At 40.5% G+C, this 22,377-nt stretch overlaps 2 protein-coding genes across 2 annotated transcripts; both read left to right on the top strand.

Annotated features, from left to right (window-relative positions):
* The first annotated feature begins 3,606 nt into the window (after positions 1-3,606).
* On the top strand, positions 3,607-12,217 carry LOC137606502 (solute carrier family 22 member 6-like). Its single transcript, XM_068331768.1, has 15 exons — positions 3,607-3,633; positions 3,785-3,949; positions 4,186-4,259; positions 5,943-6,072; positions 6,884-6,987; positions 7,143-7,297; positions 7,424-7,592; positions 8,110-8,233; positions 8,321-8,436; positions 8,576-8,630; positions 9,945-10,104; positions 10,284-10,392; positions 10,939-11,017; positions 11,310-11,437; positions 11,767-12,217. Exons 1-15 carry the CDS (start codon positions 3,607-3,609, stop codon positions 11,906-11,908), a joined length of 1,737 nt encoding a protein of 578 aa, XP_068187869.1. The 3' UTR covers positions 11,909-12,217.
* A 2,405-nt stretch (positions 12,218-14,622) lies between these two features.
* On the top strand, positions 14,623-21,673 carry LOC137606287 (solute carrier family 22 member 6-like). The gene is made up of 15 exons (XM_068331482.1): positions 14,623-14,649; positions 14,803-14,964; positions 15,981-16,054; positions 16,144-16,273; positions 16,902-17,005; positions 17,138-17,292; positions 17,407-17,575; positions 17,715-17,838; positions 17,955-18,070; positions 18,209-18,263; positions 19,066-19,225; positions 19,942-20,050; positions 20,132-20,210; positions 20,875-21,002; positions 21,506-21,673. Exons 1-15 carry the CDS (start codon positions 14,623-14,625, stop codon positions 21,654-21,656), a joined length of 1,743 nt encoding a protein of 580 aa, XP_068187583.1. The 3' UTR covers positions 21,657-21,673.
* The last annotated feature ends 704 nt before the right edge of the window (positions 21,674-22,377 follow it).

Consider the following 22,377-nt stretch of genomic DNA (forward strand, 5'->3'; position numbering starts at 1 on the left):
ACTGGAAGGAACCCTGCCCCCCAGGAGAGCACGTTATTATGTGAAGGAGTGGCTTCTGGGTCTGGGGCCATTGTCTGAAGAGATGTGCCTCCAAAGGAGTCAAAAGATGTTGAAAGGGCTGGACTCATGCTTTCGGTCCAATCAGATAAGTTAGAAGCACTTTCAGTTTAATTAATCGATTCACCAATCAAATGGCTGGACTGTACAGAAGTATCTTGAGATACAAGTTTAATTTGTTCTGTAAGTGAGGGAGTTTTTCCCCACCGCTGCTTGCTCTGGAGGGTTCTGTTGGGTTTCTCTGTCTATTAAAGCACTTTGAAATGTCTGTTGCTATGATTAAGCACTTTATAGATAAAACTTGATTGATTGATTGATTGATTGATTGATTGATTGATTGATTGATTGATTGATTGATTACTTGACAGCCAATAGACATGCATAGTTTGCTTTTACATAATTAATTACACATAAGTTATGTAAACAATGACGTATGAAACGAAACGCAAAAGTCACAAGAGCACACGAGCTACATCTTTACCCCACCAACGAGAAGGAGATCTGCACAGCTGATGTTGTATCCATCCGCCAAAAAGCGCTGGTGTCCCGAAACACGACTTGTACCGTATCTCAGATTTTCACTTGTATGTCTAACTAAAATAAGGACTGAGCAACAGCATATAACTCAAATAACTCATATGTTTAGCAGCTCATATCTCAAGGTACTACTGTAGTTTGACCAACCAGACAGCTCGGGTCTTTGATAACCAAAACAATCATCCAACGAAAATGAGAGTGATAAAAATTATAGCACTGCGTTTCAGTGACTCTCATTATATCTTAAGTCCCTTAAGCCATTCAGGACTGAGCAACAGTCTGAATGAGAGCTGAAATGTCTTCCAGCTTTTCCTGACTTAACTTAAAACACGTATCCAGACGTTAATAAATTAATGGGTTACATGTGACTAAAGTAAAAACAGTGATGAGATTCATGTGACTTCCTGTACATTCTCACAATAAATCTTGAATCAATATCACATGACGTGTCAAAGTCTTTTTTGAGTGGATATTGTGCGTGAGGCAAAAATGTGGACTAGGGTCCAGGACAAGAAATTAGACAAAAATGATAAATGTGAACACTGCTCTCTTGTAGTCCGTGGTTTAGAACAGACCAAATTGTTACAAACATCTTAGACAAATGATGCACGACTCATACGGTATACATACAAAAGTGTTGATTAATTAATACAACGTAACAACATATGAACATTCTGATACAAATGACAAATATTCTTGGACTCCATATGCCAAATGTATTTAGATGCACCTGCACATGGGTGAGTTCCGGTGGATTTGTGCCCAAAGTCACATGATTTCTTTTGTACCGGTATGACATGCTGAAATTCTGACTGAAACATACTGAAGTAGAAATGTGGTAAAACATGTTCACTTATTTGGTAGACACTTTTTGTATTTTGTAAACACACTAGTGTGTGAATTCTTTTGTATTTTATAAGACAGATTATAGGTGAATTTAACTCCATATCCATCACCAAGCATTCCAACATGCAGTACATGCGGAATACATGAGGGCTCATAATCAGCGCAATGATCAACAAACACAAAGCTTCGAAACAAAACTACAACCTTGACTGTAACCACTGACCACTGTCACACTTTTCAGCCATACAATAAGTGAAGTGTGTTGTATGTGTTCAACTTCCAGCAGTAATTTACCTCATCTTGTTTGCTGGTAGCGGGACAGAACCTGTTTCTGAGGCGCAGCAGGTGTAGAGTTTAACCCCTATAGTGATCTGAGTTGTGACACAGGTTTGGCCAGTATGCAATTATTGTTTTCTCATCGCTAACAAGAAAGAGGTCATTTGGGATTAATACAGCAAAGATATTGTGTTTAACTTCAACCATTTTGAATGGTTAATCTACTGTTGCAGGAGTTTCCGGACCCAAAGCAGGTCACAGAATTGGGTAATTACAGCTATTGTAGATTGACTATGTCCTGTTAATGTTCACCATCATAGGACATCTTTCTCTGTTCATCATGACTCATCATCATATTTAAGAAGTGCAATAGTATCGTCTTGATCCACTCCGATTTTTAGGTTTGACTTGATTTGACTCAGCAGACAAACAAGATGCTGAATGACAGAAACACACATACCACATACTGAACTGAGCACTCGTATTGGCTCAAATGGATGTCTGCTTCAGAGGTTTGTGTGGTTGTGTGAAATTGCACTAGTGAAGCGCTCCAAGCAAAAATGTGGAAGGCTGAAACCCTTGGAGAAAGTTAGGATCCTCCTCAAGACCTCGCAACAGATCCAGGCAAAAAGATGACCACAACAAGAAAGCCCCATGTAATTACGTAGTTACGTCATTTTCTTCGGGATTAATAAAGCACTTATCTATCTATATATCTAACCCACCTCTGGCCTGTAGACAGCTGGTAAAGGCTCCAGCAGAACTTCTAAACCGTCACCTCAAGACAGCAGCTGAGGACAAAATGATAATGATCATCAGATGAATGGATGAATGAAAAAATGTGCTGGATAAGAAAATCTAGTCAGATTGAACATTAAACAGATGGGGGGGGTGGACAAATCTTTTCCCCTCCCACATACCCCACCCATCTACAAGATTCTACTCAAATGTTCCCATCTTATCAGTCCACCAGTCATCTATCAGGCTGCAAACTGTAAGTACATTTCCAGTGATTTTCAGAGAAAATCCTCTTCATTCTATTTTCATTCAGTTGATAGTAATCCTCCAATCATCTTTTTGGATTTCATTGGAAAATTATTTATTTAAAATTATTTGCTTTGATAAGGGTATAGCAACCACATTGCAATGCTTTTAAGACGTAAAATGTGTAGTGAAACGGTATTTGGAATAATTTTGAAAAGGTGTGTATAATGTTTTTGTCTGGAGGTCATTAAGTTGGATGGACATTGTGACCTTTCACAATCTGATCATCAAGCAATCAATCATTCAATCAACCTTTATTTGTATAGCGCTTAATCACATCAGCAGTACATCTTCTGAAAACCTCAGACTGTATAAAAGTACATAATTGTGTGCCATGACTGTGCCCTTTATCTACAGATTACTTAATGCCATGTTTAAGTGACATAGCGATGTTATTACGTTGACATCCTAATATTGCTTTTTTGTTCTATTACTGTACTTACATATTTATGCTATATTTATTCCCTATCAATAGGTTGATGCTACTACTACTGTGTCTGACTACCAAATCCACTGGTCTATCTACCCACCTACCAACAAATTTGTTCAAATGATCAGATTAATATGATCAGATGATCAGATTAAAAACTTTTTTTTTTTAAATATTTGTCTTCTCAGGTCCATTACACTGGAACAGGACTTTAAATACCGAAACACAAGTTTTAAATAAAAACAATAATGATGCAATGATGCTAATAATTGATAATTAATATTATTATTAATGCTAAGTTAACACCAGTGTTAATATAGGAGTTAAAACATGTAAATTCAGTTTGAAAGTAAATAAATAGGGCAAATTTGTTTGATTGAAACAAATCCCAGAATTCAATCAAGCACACAGAAGAGATGGTTTTCTCCGACCTGCTGGAGGAGGTGAGTGATTTTACTGTTATACTGTTTTACTGTTTGTTACTGTTACAGTATAATATAGAATTTAGGTCAGCTGAAGTCACCTGTTCAGGTAAACTAGATGTAATGCAGGTGTGTAACACATATTTACTTTTTTGCATGATTGCCCGATGAGATTGGTGGTTTTGGGAGATACCAGTGGATCCATGTGACGATAATCAGTGCTTCTGGTTTGCTACTGTTATGTGAAAATGTAGTGAATAACTTTGCCTCTGGAGTTCCCACCCACCACTGCAGCTTGCCAGCCAATCACAGCCTGTATAATGTGTCACATGTCCAGGTAACCCAAAAACACTCTCAAAACAGGTAACCTGCCCTAGTAGTAGGATATGTGATACCACCAGACAATCTGTCTCACTACCAAAAACCTGTCTACCACTACTAGAAAGCCTTTCCAAATAGAAATAACTTAAATGCAGCTGTTTTACTACCGCACATCCTGTCCAGACTAAATGAATTAAAACTTTCCTGTCATGATTGTCATCTGTTTCAATGTCTGTGTTTGGTTGATTTTAGGTGGATGACAAGCAGCTCCTGAAAGCTTTCATCCCTCTAGACTTCTCAGGAACTAGACTAGACCAGTGCAGAAGGTAAAGATTCCTTTTATTTGGTCTGTTCTTCATTACTGTCCTTAGTATGTGTCAAGGCTAGAACACAACTAGCAAGGGGAACCCAAAAGCACGACAGAGCAGCGGGCAAGTTAAGTCTTAGAACAGGTTTAATAATACAGGTAGGGGTCAGGTACCGAGTAATCAGTCCAACAAACCAAACGACAGACGAAGAGGCAGAGTCCAAAAACCAGACAAGGTCATACACAGGAAGGCAATACAAAACCAGGCAGACAAATCCAAAGAGGGGTCGACGGAAGGCAGGGTCCGGGAAACAGGCTGGGACAAAAACAGGAATCAGAACACTAAACAATCTGGTAGAGAGCAGAATTTTGAGCTGGCATTTGAAGGGTGACGACAGATTGGGGAGAGGCTGCAGGTGTGTGGAGGAAGGCAGGTGCAGGGAATGAACTGATTCTAGATGAGGCAGGATCTGGAATGATATGACATGTTAGGAAAAGAAAACAAAGAAAAGGAAAGCTTAATTGTCCGGAGACATGACAGTATGATTAGCATATGATAAAAACATTGCGAATTGTGTGATAAAATTAAACGTACCACCATTTTCCCCACCTGAGGCACCGGACGATTTGCCAGAATTTCTTCAAGACTGACTGATAGTCTTCCTCCCTAGCCTCCAGTAACTCCTGCCAGACCCAAGTATTTTCCTTGGGCTGCAGTATGCCTGGCCTGCCAGTACCTGTTGACTGCCTCCAGAGTGTCATAAGTCAACAGAGCTTGATGACTCCTTCAACATGACAGCATCCCTGGGTTTGGGGGTTGCCACTGTGACAAGCACTGGAGAACTTGTGACCAGAGCTCAGGGTAGCTGTTTCAACAACGGAGATGGAGAACATTGGGAGGCCATTCTTCCGGGTCACCCCCACCACATCTTACCGTCACTTTCCACTTTAGCCTTCTTGTTTAGTAGCCCAAGAAGTCCGGGTCTCTGCACCGCCATTCAGCTCGTAGGCCAAAATAAGGCACATGGATGCGACCCTCTCATTCATCAGAGTAAATTCCCACACATGGTGGCTGAGCTGTGGGGCTATAAGCAACATTATACCAGCCTGCCGCCTCTCACCGCGGGCAACACCAGAGAACGCGAGAGCCCAGCCCTTCTCAAGGAGCCGAGTTTCACAGCTCTGGCTTTCCAGTTGTGCTGGCAGGTGGTGAGTCCACCAGAAGATGGGCTCATTTTGTCCTTTCGGGCTAAGTCCAGACGCCCAACCACCAGAGCAAAGATAAAATACAGTAACATGAATAAAAAAGCCATAGCAGGTCTATATGAACCGTTACCAAGCACTTCACAAAGGGCTTATCAGGACAGATTGGAGTTGGGACATCTATTAGCTAAAGAAGGTGATGTATGTGCAGTGTGGTCAGGAATGCGTTTTTCCTAACGATACAGGTCTAGATGGCTCTGTAATCAGAGTCCTCAATGGCCTTAAGGCTCTTTCTGAATACCTGGCTGAAAATTCCAGTGTTAACAATTCTTTACGTAATTGGATTAACAAAATGTTTGGTAAATGGAAAACTCTGATACTTTCTACATTGATTTCTATCGTGATAGCGCCTCCAAAACTATCTTTGTGATGCATGACAATTTTCAATTGACACCATGACTGGTGAAATACCCCCGCTTCATTTGTTGCTTTTATGCAGGTATGTGGAACCTCAATGGCATTTGATTGCCACAAACTCTTCAGACAATATTAGCCAGCAACAGACAGAAGAATGTTTGGATGGATGGACATTCAATCGCTTGGACTTCTACTCCACCACTGTCTCTGAGGTACTGTGTTGTGAGAGGATATTTGGTCACTAACCTGATTAATTGCTCTCTGTCTCTCTAGAGATTCTCTACATTCTCACTGAAAGCAACAAAACTTTGAATGAACAGATATGGAATTATGTAGTAAATAAAAATGTGGAATAACTCAAAGTCATATTCTATATTTTACATTCTTAAAAATCGCCACCCTTTGCTTAGATGACTGTTTTGCACACTCGGCATTCTCTCAATGAGTATCTGTCAATGAGTATCATGAGGTAGTCACCTGAAACGGTTTTTCTAACAATCAGGATGGACTTACCAGAGGTGCTCAGAGGTGTTGTCTTAACTCAGCCGTCCAACTCATCCCGAACCATTTTGATTGGGTTTAAGTCAGGTCTTCCGTTTCTAGGGACTGTCATTTCTCTGTGCTTAGGTGATTCATTCTTGCCATAATATGGATTCTAACAGTTGTGAAATAGGGCGATGAACTCTGCAAATAACTTGACTTCTATACAACACAACTAATGGTCCCAAACCCATTAAGAAGAAGACAGGGAAATCCACCAATCAACCTTGACAAGGCACACCTACTGTAGTTCTTTACTCAGTTCAGTGTGTGTCAAGAAAAATTGCTACATAGAGCAAGAAAGCGTAGCAATTTACAAATACACACACAAATAATTATATACCCATAATTGTTGAATACTGTTAAATACCTAGCATTGACAAAACTCTGAGTTACAAGTTCATGAACAGGCCAATTTACTAATCACATCTTCTATCTTCCAATATACGCCAACATCAACATTATGGAATTACTGTCCTACAGTGGGAGCTGGTGTGTTCACTGCATCCTCTCAAACGGATGATTCAGACCATCTACATGGGTGGAGTTTTAACCGGAGCCATCGTCTTTGGCAGTCTGTCAGATAGGTGACTAAACTGCCAACATACATTTAACCACTAGAGCCATGAACTTCTGAAATTGGCAGTGTTTATATGACGTGCAAATGTTTCAGTCTGATCTTCTATCTTCATTGTCTCTTGTAGCTGTATTCTAAAATCAAATTCCTTTCTCTCTGTGTCAGATTTGGAAGACGGACCATTATTCTCTGGTCGCATCTTCAGCTGGCCGTGTTTGGTTGTGCTTCAGCCCTCTCTCCTTCCTACATTGTCTATTGCATTTTTAGATTCCTCTGTGGAATGGCAGTGTCTGGACTTCTAATTAATGGGTTTTCTCTGAGTGAGTCCCTCCATCCCTTAAACTGTTGGTACAGTCAGGTGGCTCATTGATTTTCTGCTAGCCATTTCTCAGATATCCATTAACCTATCTGTCTACCTATTTTTCTGTCTACCTGACTGTCTCCAGATGCAGAGTGGGTCCCAAGCAAAAATAGGGCAATAGTGAGCTCAGTTCTTTCCACTAGCATATCATTTGGTCAGGTAATCCTGGCAGGGTTAGCCTATATTCTAAGAGACTGGAGGAAGTTGCACATAGCTCTCGCCATCCCGCAGTTCCTGTTCTTTGTCAACACCTGGTTAGTGCTGAATTTAAAAATAAATGTTTTATGTACTAATCTCAATTTATAGTTGGCCAACTGGTTGTGGTGTTTATGTTCTCTAAATCAGTGGTCCTCAAACTTTTTTGCACCACAGACCGGTTTACCGTTAGACAAAACTTTCATGGACCGGCCTTTAAGGTGTGGCAGATAAATACAGCAAAATAAAAACATTATTAGAAGGCAGTCATGTGACCGAGCAGTCATGTAACCGAGGCAAGCATGTTGACATAGGTGAGTGAGTCATAGACAGATGTGGTGGAGAGAGTACGATAATTTTCCAAAACAAGACATCGTTCAGAATCATATAATAAATAAAGATGAAATACTGTAAATTATGTCTTCTTTCTGTGCGGTCCGGTATCAACTGAGTCGTAGACCGGTACCGGTCCGCGGCCTGGGGGTTGGGGACCACTGCTCTAGATGATCATGAAGTTATGATCTAATGTTTGGGCTTGTAATAAAGTTGTAAAGTGCTTGCTTGCTGATTGGTCAGGTGGTGTGCAGAGTCGGCTCGTTGGTTGATTCTGAATGGCCGATCTGATGTGGCACTAAAACATCTTCATAGAGTTGCACGAATCAATGGAAAACCAGAAATGATTGATAAATTAACACGTGAGGTAACTTGTGTTATCTAACAATCTGTTATATGTACAAAAATGTGTGACAAATATCAGAAGCTGAGACCAATTCCATGCAATCTGCAGGTTTTAGACTCTCACATGAAAAAGGAGATCGAGACGAGTCGTTTGTCGTTCACAGTGTACGACCTGATAAGGACCAGAGGAATGAGACGCATCTCCATTTGTTTGCTTGTCATCTGGTCTGAGAATCCATCTGTTTCAACTTAACTCTTCTTGTGTTACTACATAAGACACATGTGTAACTTCACACAGAGGTGTGATATCTGTCCATCTGTGCACTAGTAAACCTGTCCTTATTCAGTGTGTCTACTTCTGTAGGTTTTCCACCAGCTTTGCATATTATGGACTGGCGATGGATCTGCAGCAGTTTGGAGTGAGTGTATCAACCCTTGAGATAAAATTCCTTCAGTGCTTCCTAGGCTTACACCGTGGGTGTCCTCCCAGTGGGACATACATGGAATAACTTCCTGGAGTTTCTTAACCATAATGCCTAAACTGCCTCAGCTGATTCCCCTTGATGTGGAGGAGTAAATGTATCACTCTGAGTGCAAGGGTGAACCCATTTGTGGTTTTATTCTTTCGATGACCACAAGTGAGGGTAAGAAGGTAGATCGACCATTAACTAAAGGTCTTTGCCTTATACATTATCTCCCATTTCACTGCAACAGACAAATTTACCATCTCCATTCTTCCCTTACTTAAAGACCCAGGCTCAGAGACAAATGAAGTCCACCACTTGGGGCAGCAACTCATTTTTTAAATTTTAATTTAATATACTGGTTTGATCCCCGAAGGGAAATTAAGAACACACACTCTAGCTACTGATTACAAATGCATGCATACATATATATTTGTGAGTACAGGCCCCTGTATCACACACATACACAAAGGGGCCTGTAGGCATGCAGGGGAGGTAGAGTGGCAGGCAGCTCCTTCTTGGTGCGCCTCAAATGAGCAATTTGTAAAGGGGACGGCACCTTGCTCAAGGGTGCCTCAGCAGTGCTCCGGAGATGAGCTGACACCTCCCACTGTCAGCTCACCTCCGGGTATTTTTGGGGGGGTGGGAGCGGGAATCGAACCGCCGATCTTAAATCATAGGACGACCCACTCTACCGCCCGCTTTACCACTGAGCCACTGCCGCCCCTCATATTAAGTAATTCCCCATATTTCAATTCAGAACCAAGACTCCCAACTAAATCCCTCAAATTCCAACCTGGAATATGATTTAACGCTATATTAAGGAGCATAGCTTGAGAATCATAACAAGTTGAGCACAACTACATCAAGCCAGGGTGTGATCTAAGTGAGTAAGTCAAACTCACTATTAATTGCACGTCTTAGTAGTTTGCTCAATCTTATTTTCCTCTCCATCTCATCTGATTTTACTTCAGTTTACTTCATTGTACTATACATAATGTGCTGCTGGATACTGGATAAAAAATTGGGATCTTTCTGCATAGGCAATTGTGGTATCTCGTATTTAGGTTTGTACAGTAAGAGAATCTTTGGCTTGTTTCTTTGAATTCCTTTTGTGTGAAGCACTTGGTGCAATTTATATCATTGTTGTGAAGCACTTTAACCAGAATGTTTTATCTAGTATGAAAGAAACATACTGGATAAAATAAAAGTATATTTTATTCTATTATGTTATTATTTTTGATTTTATTCTACATTTTATTATTCCAGGTGAGCATCTACCTGATACAGCTCATATTTGGAGGAGTGGATATTTTTTTTAAAAGTTTGGCTCAGATTGTTTTTACTTTTCTGGGAAGAAGAACAGCTCAGTCTTCTTGTCTGCTGCTGTCAGCCATTATCATCTTCGCAAACATCTTCATCCCCAGGGGTAAAAAAAACCAAAAACCACCAAGACAATAACACACAATTCATCACCACATATCAGCTGGTCTTTCAGACTAAACACAGTCAAAGCAAATCCTCACTGCATTTAACCTGAACCATCAAACAAAACTGAAGGGCAGAACAGAAAGACCACATCACGTTTACTATATTACTGCTGCACAGATATGAAGACCCTAAGAAGCGCTTTGGCATGTCTGGGTAAAGGTTGTACTGCAGCCTCCTTTTCTGCTGCCTACCTGTACACTGCAGAGCTCTACCCCACTGTCATCAGGTGAGACTGCTGGTTCAAATTCATTAATTTAGCCCATTAATATAAACAACCAATAAGCCCTATGAGCTTAAATTCTGACCAGTTTAACATTCATATTTTATACAACTTTTAATATAAACCTAATTACATGAAACATTACATTTTCTGTGCCGGTCACAATGTGGAAGATGTCTTAATTAGGCTTCAGGACCCTGTATAAGGGCTGGTCATGCCAACATGGATAAAATTAAGTTTGAGACTTTAAACAACATGTTGATATCTGACAATAATGGAATGTGTAACTGTATGCAACAAACTGGTTAATTTCTGTATAAACACCGTCTGCCGAGAGAGGTTAATATGGTCGTTACAGTATATTCTTGTGAAGAACACTGGCAAGGTCAACTTCTTGTGACAGATCAACATAGAAGGAGGGTTAAACTATATAATTAAATATAATGTAATGTAAACTTTTTTCTCATATCTTCTCTAAGATTCCAGATAACACATTTTTGTATTTTTTTTTATTTTATATACTATAATAATCCCCATGTGATGTGATTTCAGGCAGACAGGAATGGGGTTTGTCGCCACCATGGCGAGAGTCGCCGGCATGGCAGCCCCCGCTGTCCTAATCCTGAACGAGGTGACATTACCAAAGATCATGTTTGTTTGTAATAGATTTCAACAATGAAGCCCTAATTCCAACTTAATATCAGCAGATAAGGAGTTTAACAATTAACTTTTAAAAAGAACAATAGATGATTTTGATAAATCCTTTGCCTGCAAAGTCATAAGGTTAACAGAAAGGTTTTAAAGAATGTCAACAAGGCTACCAAAACTTTTTATCTGTCTTTCGGCTTCTGTTAATATCTGGCAAGCGGACCAGAAACCAGATAACAAATCCAACAAACATTACTGATGACATCTTCTTTCAGGTTCTCCCTGCTCTGCCTGGTTTAGTGTATGGAGGGTCAGCGATGGTGGCCGGATGCGTTGCCTGCATCCTGCCGGAGACGCTGAACATGCCACTGCCAGACACCATAGATGATGTGGAGCAGAAATGGTGAGCCAATAACCAGCTTTCAGCTTTAGGACCATTGCTATATTACAGCAGTACTGTGTTTTCAATCTTAGCTTCATTAGCAGCTGTAGTTTCATGAACAGAATTTGCTTCATCAGGTGCGCCAGCGTCTTGAGTGACATTTACAGTTGTAGGAATATGTGTAGTGTTAACTTGTTTGACAGTAAGGCATGCAGTGAATGTCTCATCCGTCCTGATGGGGTGTTTGCTGCAGGCTACATGAGGGACTCTTGGGTGGAGTGGAGAGTCATATTTATTACCACTTTGGTTATTCAATGATTGATCATTAACTGAAATCTTTATGCTTCAAGGTCTGGAAGAAAGCCTGCCCCGCAGGAGAGCGTGTCATTATGTGAAGGAGGGGCTTCTGAGTGTGGGGGTGTGATCTCAGCAGAAGGTATGCCTCTAAAAGAGCCGAAGGATGTGGAAGAGGACGGACTGAATGCCCTCTGACCAATCAGACCAGTCAAAGACACTGACAGTTTGATGGATCGATTGATCAATCAGATGGCTGGACTGTGCCACATCCAACCGGATGTCTCAAGTCTTTCAAAACCAAAATAATGAACCAATGAGAAAGACTGATGCATCCCCGTGTTCCTTGGCTAAAAGAGTATATTGCAGTTATATTAAGAATCTTTCTAGATATTTTCATTTGAGTGATTTGTTAGATATTTAATTATGAAAGTGCGGGTTAAATGTGAATTGAGTAAAACAGTGATTTGTTAAATCTGATGTTACAGCTTCTAATGTGAGAATGAATGCAAGGTGTAAATATGAGTCTGAATAGTTATTTGTCTCTCCAAATGACCCTGCATCGAAGTGGTGAGCTGTCCATAATATTTTTGAATTTTGTTTTGAATTTTTTAAACTTTGTATTCTTTGCCAATACCCAAAGGGACATTAAGAGCACACACAAACACATGCATATACTGTGTGTTAGTATGTACAGACCCCTGTAACACACACAAACACACACAGAGTCGCGGGCAGCCTACTTCATGGTGCGCCAAAAATGAGAAACTTGTAAAGGGGGGAAAGCGCCTTGCTCAAGGGCGCCTCGCTCAAGGGCGCCTCGACAGTGCTCAGGAGGTGAGCTGACACCTCTCACTGTCAGCTCACACTCCAAGCAGCTTGGTGGTAGCGCGGATCGAACCGCCAGTCTTGGAACGTTGGACATTTGACATTACTGCTGAGCCACTGCCCTCAATATGCACTGCTTCGCACCTAAAATTCTTTGGACTAGGCTCCGGGACAAGAAGAAACAACTCGTCTTGTTGGAAGTGACGGTTCCCCTGAGAATTCCAGTGTGCATGCTGATTGCTCCTCGTACACCAGATTCAAGTTGTAGTAGTAGTTAGTTGTAGAAGTTATAGTACACTGCCAGGATAAAGTGTCTGGTAAAACAAAGGGGTGGCTGGTAGACAAAAGTTAATTTCCAACCCTGGTGTTCTTATTTATTTTCTAAATGAGATTAACATTACTGACTGTAATGAACCCAGGGAGACTAACATTATGGGGTAGTACATTAAACTGTAACTTGCACCACCGTCTGTGAAAACAAACCTTATGCATCGGGTGTTTTCATGTTGCTTTGTCATAGATTACACTGTGAAATGAACAACAAAATATTTTTACCTCAAAATCCCCTACATCAGGTTCACTGTTGGCTTCAGTGCTGCTCACTTCATGTGGATCCCTCCAGCTCTGTAACATTATGATGTACAGGTTGCAAAACATTAGTCATGCTGGATTACTGTTAGCAATCATTCTTACCAAAAAGGTTGGAAAACTTCATTATTAGGGGTTCACCTAATCCAGGGTTCATTTCAAATTTCAGTTTTTGGCTCACGGTTGGTTCTATCCCCGGTTTTCAAAGCTACTAAAGAAATGTTTTGAATATTTCCAGAAAAAAAAAAAAGTCTGGATTTTATTTACATATTGTTAGATAGATAGATAGATAGATAGATAGATAGATAGATAGATAGATAGATAGATAGATAGATAGATAGATAGATAGATAGATAGATAGATAGATAGATAGATAGATAGATAGATAGATACTACATGCACATTACTACAACACTTTTATTACCACTTCACAACAAAAATAACTTCTGTTCACACACACACAAAAAAAAAGAAACGCAAGGTGTCAGTTGAAACGCTCTTTTAGACATCAGCAGTCAATGTGTGACGTAATCGACAAACACGAGGACAGGACCCAAAATAGGAGCTGAGGCCAAAGAAAGGTATAAGAAAATAATTTTATTGTGGGCAAAGCTGGCAGCTAGTGAAGGATGTAAACCAAGGAACATGGGTGGAACTAAACTCCAGGTTCAGAAGTTCTAGAACAGGGTGCAGATGCAAGGCTGAGAGACAAATATGAGCTGCATTACTCAATCAGCTCACAATGGGGAAGAAGTTGGATGGGAATAAGAAGAGAAATGTTGATGACAGATAGAAGACAGGTGTGGAAGTAGAGATCATAGAAAAAAAACAGTTGGTTCAAAACCAGAGTCTCATTAACAGCACACAAGGAAGACACTCAAGTTGCTGGTGTTGACATTCTTCAGAACTTTAATTATGACTTTTCTCTGCTCCACACCCATCCACATAAATCTCAACCTGTTGAAACATCCTACCTGTCATCAACCAGCTTGCAAACAGTAAGTACATTTTCACTCATTCTAATTGTAATACCCCTAATTTTCTTTCCCTAATTCTTTAACAACTTCTTACCAGACTTCAAATTAATAGATTTTTTAAAAATTCTTTAAATATTTTTAAAAGCCAAACTACTGGACCCCACTTGTCAAGTACCAAGTTATGGTTAGGATACAGCTAGAACTTTGTTAAAGGCTGCAGTTTTTCAAAAGCTGACTTTTGAAAACTGCAGAATGTGTTTAACTGATGAATTAGCTTTAACTGAGTAAATTAATTAGGATTATTAACATTATTGTCTATTATTATGTGTGTTCTCAGGGTCATTCAAATAGAAAAGAAGCACAAATTCAGAAGTCTGTATTTATTTTTAAACTTTATTTTTATAATACATTAGCGGCTGTGTTGGCCAAAGAGCTGAAATATGTAAAAGTTATAAAATCATTGTAATTTTAAAACGTTTCTTGAAAACTAAACAGAACTAAATCACGCAGACTGAAGAAATGGGTTTCTCTGACCTTCTGGAGGAGGTGAGTGATTTTTATATTATACTAACATTATTGAAGAAAATAAAGAAGAAGCATTGAGAAGTTAGTTCAGCTGAAGTCACGTGTTCAAGTAAACTAGATGTAATTTTCAATGTATAACATAAATTTTCTTTCCAACCTGATTGCCTCTGTCAGATTGGTGGTTTTGGGAGATACCAGTGGATCCATGTATCAATTATAATTTTTCCTAGTTTGCTATTGGCAAGTCAAAACCTTCTGAACAACTTTGTCTCAGGAGTTCCCAACCACCACTGCACCCTGCCTGCCAATCAAAGCCTTAACAACCTGTCACAGCAGGTAATACTCTAATTCTTTCTGACACTATAAAGAAGCAGCTACATTCCAGCACATAATCCTTCTGACACTCCGAGGAAACCTGACTGACTACCAAGCAAACTGGTTGACTACAAGGAAACAAATCTATTTCTAAAAAGTAACCAGTTCCATCACTTTGTATACTAACTATACACTATCATGAAATCCACCTCACAGTTAACACAATGACCTACCTGACATTGCTGAGTAACCTATGTCACTACAGTGACGTCCAGGTGACCTTTCTGACACTCCAAGAACATGTGTCGATAGTCAAACAATCAGATTAGCTGTCTGGTACTATCATGTTGTTTGTATTACCAGAAGTGCCTTTCTCATTGCTAGCTAATGTGTGTCGCTAGCAGGTAAGATGTCTCATTGCTAGGTAACCTTTCTCAGCACCAGGTGATGAGTTAGATATCTCCAGGTAACCTGTGTCACTGGCGGATAACCTGTCTTACTACCAAATATTCTGTATGACAATAGTAGAAAATCATCTCATTGCTCAGTAACCTGCCTGATACTTTCAAATAACCCGTCTTATTAATCTGTTAACCACATTACACTCAGTAACCTGTTTCATGCTACCCACTGTGGCACAGTGGTGGAGTGGGCAGCACTGATGCCTCACTGCGAGACATTCACGGGTTGTCTTTCATATGGCTCCGCGGTGCATTGGCGTCGTGCTCGGAGTGTCTCCCGCCTCTCACCCATAAGTCTGCTGGGATAGGCTCCAGCAACCCCAGTGATTGGCAAAGGCAGAAACAGGGGCAAAGAAAATGAATGAATCAATGAAGGGATGCATGGATGGATTGATCAGTAAATGAACGAATGAATGAATGAATGAATGTTCTGGGTTACACTATGAGTAATTTCATAACTCCTGCAGGCTATGAAATAACCTGTTTCACTAGACACATACTTTGTAATGCCAGTTGACTTGTCTCACTAAAAGTATCCTGTCCCATGACAAGTGCTTTTGCTTGTCTTGTTTTTAGATAGATGAGAAGCAACTGCTGAAAGCTTTCATTCCTCTCGACTCTTCAGGAAATAGACTAGACCGCTGCAGAAGGTAAAGGGAATTCTTCTCTGTGTTGCATTTTGTTGTTAATATTTTTTTCTTGCATAATTTCCTGCCTCAGATATTGTTCTGTTGTTCAGGTTTGTGGAGCCTCAATGGTATCTAATACACTCGAACAGCTCAGTCAATGTTAGCCATTTACAGACAGAAAATTGTTTGGATGGATGGACGTTTGACCGCTCTGAGTTCCTCTCAACCACCGTCTCTGAGGTAATGTGAGAAGAAACAAGCTCCCTGGTTAAAAAAAAAATCTTCTTTTCATTTTGGCTTGTTCTGTAAGGGGTGTGTCCACAGCGTGTCACTCTTCTCCATCTTCTGCATCCTCCTCTCTAACACCAATTGTCCTCATGTCTTCCCTCACTACATCCATCCAATGTCTTTGGTCTTCCTCTTGCCCTTTGGGCATTTCTCTGAACTAATTTCTCAACCTATCCAAGCTGGTCCTTGCCTCAAGAGAACCTCAATATCTTCATTTTTGCCACCTCCAGCTCGGCTTCCTGTCTTCCTTTCAGCTGCACCATCTCTAATCCATATTTCAAGACTTCACCACCCAGTCTTCTGGGAGCCTCTCCTGTCTACCAATAGTCTGTCTCACCTCTTGTTGAAAAGTTACATGACACTCTTCCTTTCTCAGCTTCCACCACATGGCTCTCTGCAGGGGTACAGTGTCCCCAATAGACTCAATGATGTTAATAAAGTGATATTTCGTAAAAGAAAGTTTGAGTTATCTTTAATGAAACTGCAATAGTCTAGGAACAATTTTTCAAAGCAGCATTGATCGATTGAATTTATAATTGGCACACTCTCATTTCTGTTTCTTTGAAACATTGTCCTTCAGTGGGAGCTGGTGTGTTCTCTGCGTCCACTCAAAAGGATGATTCAGACCATCTATATGGGTGGAGTTTTAGTAGGAGCAATCATCTTTGGCAGTCTGTCAGATAGGTAACCTGTCCAAATTCTAACAACACATTTGCTCTCTAAACCTGTGAAAGTTTGAATCAATGTTAGTGACTGTGTCCATATTGTTTCTAAAATTAAAGAAATCTTTCTTTGTTCCTTGTCTATCTGTCTCAGGTTTGGGAGGCGGTCCATCTATCTCGTGTCATACCTGCAGTTGGCCGTGTTTGGTTCTGCCTCGGCCTTCTCTCCTTCCTACACCTTCTACTGCATTTTTAGATTTCTCTGTGGGATGGCGATGTCTGGAATCATGATAAATACATTCTCAATGAGTACCTGTCCTCCAGTCAAAAATTTCAGGCTCATCTTCAATGATTTATGAATTCTCTTGGAAAACAAACTGATGTCATGTTCTGTCTACCCATCTATCTGGCTGTTGTCTCTAGATGTGGAGTGGACTCCAATTAGAGTAAGGACAATAGTGGGCACACTCGGCTCCATTTCCTTTACATTTGGTCAGGTGGTCATGGCAGGGATTGTCTATTGGCTGAGAGACTGGAGGAAGCTGCAGTTGGCCGTCTCAGCCCCAAATTTCCTATTTGTTGCCCTGACATGGTCAGTGCACAGTTTCAAAATGAGTATTTCTAATCATTGTAATTGATGAATTCATGAATTATCCATATGGCCTCAAAATGGTCAGGAGGTTTTAGTGTTTGGGATTCCAATATAAATGGTTTACTCGCTGATTCTTCAGGTGGTGCTCAGAGTCGGCTCGTTGGATGGTTCTAAATGGTCGGACTGATGAGGCATTAAAGAATGTTCATCGAGTTGCTCGAATCAATGGAAAACCAGAGATGGTCAACAAAATAACCAAAGAGGTAACTTGTCTTTTTAACTACCACACACACACACACACACGTGCACACACACACGCACACACACACAAATGTGTAACAAGTATCAAAACCTGAGATCAATTCCTTGTGACTTGCAGGTTTTAGACTCTCACGTGAAAAAGGAGATTGAGATGAGTCGTTTGTCATTCACATTGTACGACCTGCTAAAGACGAGGGGAATGAGAAAAATCTCCATTTGTCTTCTTGCTGTTTGGTAAGAAGAAACTTAAGTATACCTGAATAATTTACTTTTAACCGTTTGTTTTTGTGACTGTATATACAGTATATGTGCAATAGATATCCATCCATACATCAGTCCACCTGTTTGTTACCAGTTTGTCCTCCTTTGCAGGTTTGGAACCAGTTTTTCATATTATGGACTGGCACTGGACCTGCAGCAGTTTGGGGTGTGTTTCTTGATTATTAACAAAGCTAAACTGAGCAAACAAATTCTGATCATTTCTGGTCATTTCCAACTCAATGTTATGCTTGAAGATATGGCCTTTTTGACGCCAGAGGTTAGAGGAAAGTGGACTGGTTGTAGCTGATAGAAAAGCAGCAGAAAATCACATTACCAGTTGTTACAATTGGGGTATGAAGATGAATAAACACATGAATCTCTGTATAGCACATGGACCCATTCTGGGTTACAGCAGAACAAACCACATCAAGTTCCATTTCTGTCAGCTAATAACAGGAACTAGGGTTACATTTCTCTCTCACATACCCATCAAAATATGACTGTAAAGGATTGGAATATGTTGCATAATCTGATGAGCTTCAGCCTCTTCCATAACATTCACTAAATTAGTAAAATCAAAATATGGCAATAATGACAGGAACTGTTAATGCGGGTGGTGGTGATGAAATGGTGTTGGGGATATTTTGGCTGGTTATTTCAATTGAGCATCAGTCAAATGTCAACTTCCTGCATATTGTTGTTAAGTTGATTCTTTATGGCCTCACTGTACCCATCTCCTGATGGCCAAAGCATATAGATTTTTTAAATAATGTTTAAATTTTATCAAGAATGTTGGACCTTCAGTCAATTTGCCTTTTCCTGTTGTTGTTTTTTTATTTGTAACAATTTATGGTTGCAATGTTTTTGTTGTTAAACACTAATTAAGATAATAATACTAGGAATACGTATTAGTATAATTCATAGTATTATTGTTATAATTATTCCTCTCCTGCTATATATTATTCCAGGTAAATATCTACCTGATGCAGCTCATCTTTGGAGTCGTCGATATTCCTGCCAAATTTGTAGTTCTGATCGTTCTGTCTTTCCTTGGGAGGAGGGTCTCTCAGGCTTCTTGTCTCTTCCTGGCAGCCCTCGTCATCTTTAGCAACATCTTCATCCCGAGAGGTGTGACACACTATGTATATTGTATGTTCTTTCCATGTCTGCATGGGTTCTCTCTTCCCCCCACGACCACAAAACAGTTTCGTTGGACTGGTCATGCCACAATTGCACGTATGGTTGTTTGGCTTTCGTGTGGCTCCACAGTGCACTGGCAACATACCCCAAATATATCTGAGCCTTGCGCCTGTAGTCCGCTGCAGTCCACGTGTCTTTCAAAAAGCAGTAGTGGAAGAAAATAGATGGATGGATAAATCTGCAATGGCCATTTGAGGTCATTTAAATGCCATTGCCACTCTAATAGGAGAGAGTTATTGCCGGTGAGAGGCAAAGCTGGAGAGATTATTGCCATTACCACTATTATCACTTGCCTAATGCAATATTCAAGGTATGATGCCTGGCACACTGAGATGCTCAGAGAGACATGTACAAGAATAAGCAACAGGAGATGTCCAAAGCTGTTTACGTCAATCCAGTGGACGTTAACGTCCAGTGAATAACCATGACCTGGATAACTGAGAACCTACACAGACAACAGGAGATGATTGTTGAAGATGCACGTATGCAGCAGTGCTGCTCAGTACAGGTTGTGGCAGAATGAATAACTACAGTAGTTAGCTATAGCACCGCGTATATAGTTGTTTGTTTGTATGAATGTTCATAAGTCAGATATTTGTACCCTGATGACTGACTGTATATTTATTACATGACCCCCCCTACAGACATGCAGGCCATAAGAACCACCTTGGCATGTCTGGGTAAAGGACTGACTGCAGGCTCCTTTGCCACTGTCTTCCTGTACAGTGGAGAGCTATTCCCTACTGTTATCAGGTGAGTCTGTAGGTTCAAATCCAATAAACCATTTAAGACAGCCTATTCACTGTGGTGTGTGTGTGTGTAATGTGTTTTCAGGCAGACAGGAACAGGGTTTGTCTCCTCCTCGGCAAGAGTCGGTAGCATGGTTGCCCCCATCATCCTCATCCTGGACGAGGTGACATCCTTCAACCTAAATAATTCACCTATCCCTCCATTTTCTTGACAATTTGACGACCATAATAGTCTCACCTTCATTCACTTTTTCTGCCTTGTGCGTCACAGGTTACATTAGAGGCTAGTAGCTAGCTAGGGACACTAATGCATCACAGGGCATCATCCTGAGCCTTGTTTTTAAAAATAAATAGGAACATAAATTAATAGTTGAATGGCAAGTACCTTGTTTATGATTTAGTCATAATGGCATCGGTCTATATGAAATGAACGAGAAGAAGAAAGAAAACGTACATTAATTAATTAATATGTGACTCAATTTTGTGTCACAAGTTGCTTCAGACTTTGGTTTATATATTCAGTGAGGTTCATGACCCAGATGAAGATCAGGTCTTTTTTAAGACCCAAGGTCACAGCAAGACTTTCTTGCTGCGAGACAACAGTACCAACCACACACTCCATTACGCTTCCCATTGCCTAAAGCATGCCTGTATCATTGGGATATTTATTTGCAATTGAGCATTAAAGGATAGATGGATGGATGGCCTTTAACATGGCGGTGTGATATTAAAGATATTTTTCAAATGGTGGGAAGAACAGCTGGTAACAAACTTAGTAGCACAGATAACAAATGCATGCTAACAGCACTGATGGACTACATTTCCCAGGTACTCCCTGCACTCCCCGGTCTGGTGTATGGGGGGTCAGCCGTGTTGGCCGGCTGCTTTGCCTGCTTCTTGCCAGAGACGCTGAAGGTGCCACTTCCAGACACCATAGAAGAAGTGGAACAGGAATGGTAATGGCTATCAGTTAGCTATTTTACCAGTCACAATGACAGCTTCATTAACAGATTTAGTTTAATGAGACCCATTTCGTTAACGTCATTAACTTAATCAGCTTGACAAGGCCGTCTGCAGTACATAGAGTGACCTTTTGTTGTACAATGTCGTGCAACAGTGTCACAACAATGTCACTTCATCACATCCTTTTGTTCACACTGATCAAGGCAAAAGTAGAACATCACTCCAGTGTGTGATTGTAAATAGTGACCCAACGTTCCCTTGCATCCATTACAGCAGTGTCAGGGTGACATCTAGTGTGTACATCGTAAACAGTGAACTGAAATGATGGAAAATTATTTTATTTGATGATCTAGAGATCCAAAACCTCCTTTTGTTGCTTTGTCTTGAAGACATTTTTGATTGATTTGCTAATAGCTGCTACTGGAGCTCCATTTTAAATCACCGGGTTGGGCAGCACACATCTGGCATATTTGAAGATGTTTTTGTCTGTGTTAAGGTTTGGAAGAAAGCCCAGCCTTCAGGAGCGTGTGTCATTATGTGAAAGTGAGGCTTCAAACTGTGAGGGTGTGATCTCAGCAGAAGATGTGCCTCTAAAAGAGATGGACCCAATGCCTTCTGACCCAAATCCGATCAGCCAAAGGCACTGACAGCTGAATTGAGCAATTAACCAATCAAATGGATGGACTGCACTGCAACCAACCACATGGCTTAAGGAACCAAAAAAGCAAGATGTTTAAAAAAAACTGATGAATAATGATACATAAATAATCAATAATTTACTGTAAAGTGCTAATAAAACTGTTTATTATCAGATGATTGTTGATCTCTTTATTTGACACCATAAGTATATGTTTTTTGAGCTAAAAGTTAGGTAAACAAAACTCCTGACTCCACCTCTTTACTCTAGTGGTTCCCCTTTTTTAGAATGGGGACCAGAGACTGCTCAGCCTCCCCAGGACAATCTACTCCATGGTGGGGAGGAAAGTCCGGCTGTTAGTGGAAGCTCAGATCTAGGAGGAACAATGCAGATTTTCCCCTGGTTGTATATGACCGTGCCCCCAAGCAAACTTTGGGCAGTGCCTTGGGACTATGGGGTGGACTGCTCTGTCCATTCACTGTATTCCTGGAGTCAGAGTTTGGTTGTCATTGCCATCAGTAAGTCCGGGTCTTTACCAGAAGCGAATGGACTCGCTACTGGACCAGGGCTGCCCCTTGTTATTGGTCTCTTTGTTGGGTTCTCTGTAAAAAGCAGAGATGGCCTTAGGAGTCCATCTCTGCTTTTTGCAGATGACATGGTCATACTGAAGTGTTGAGCAGTGACCTTAAGTTCACACTTGGAACAGTTTGCAGCTGCGTGTGAAGCAGCCA

The sequence above is a fragment of the Antennarius striatus genome, chromosome 13 (assembly GCF_040054535.1).
Source record: "Antennarius striatus isolate MH-2024 chromosome 13, ASM4005453v1, whole genome shotgun sequence".
Classification (NCBI taxonomy): Eukaryota; Metazoa; Chordata; class Actinopteri; order Lophiiformes; family Antennariidae; genus Antennarius; species Antennarius striatus.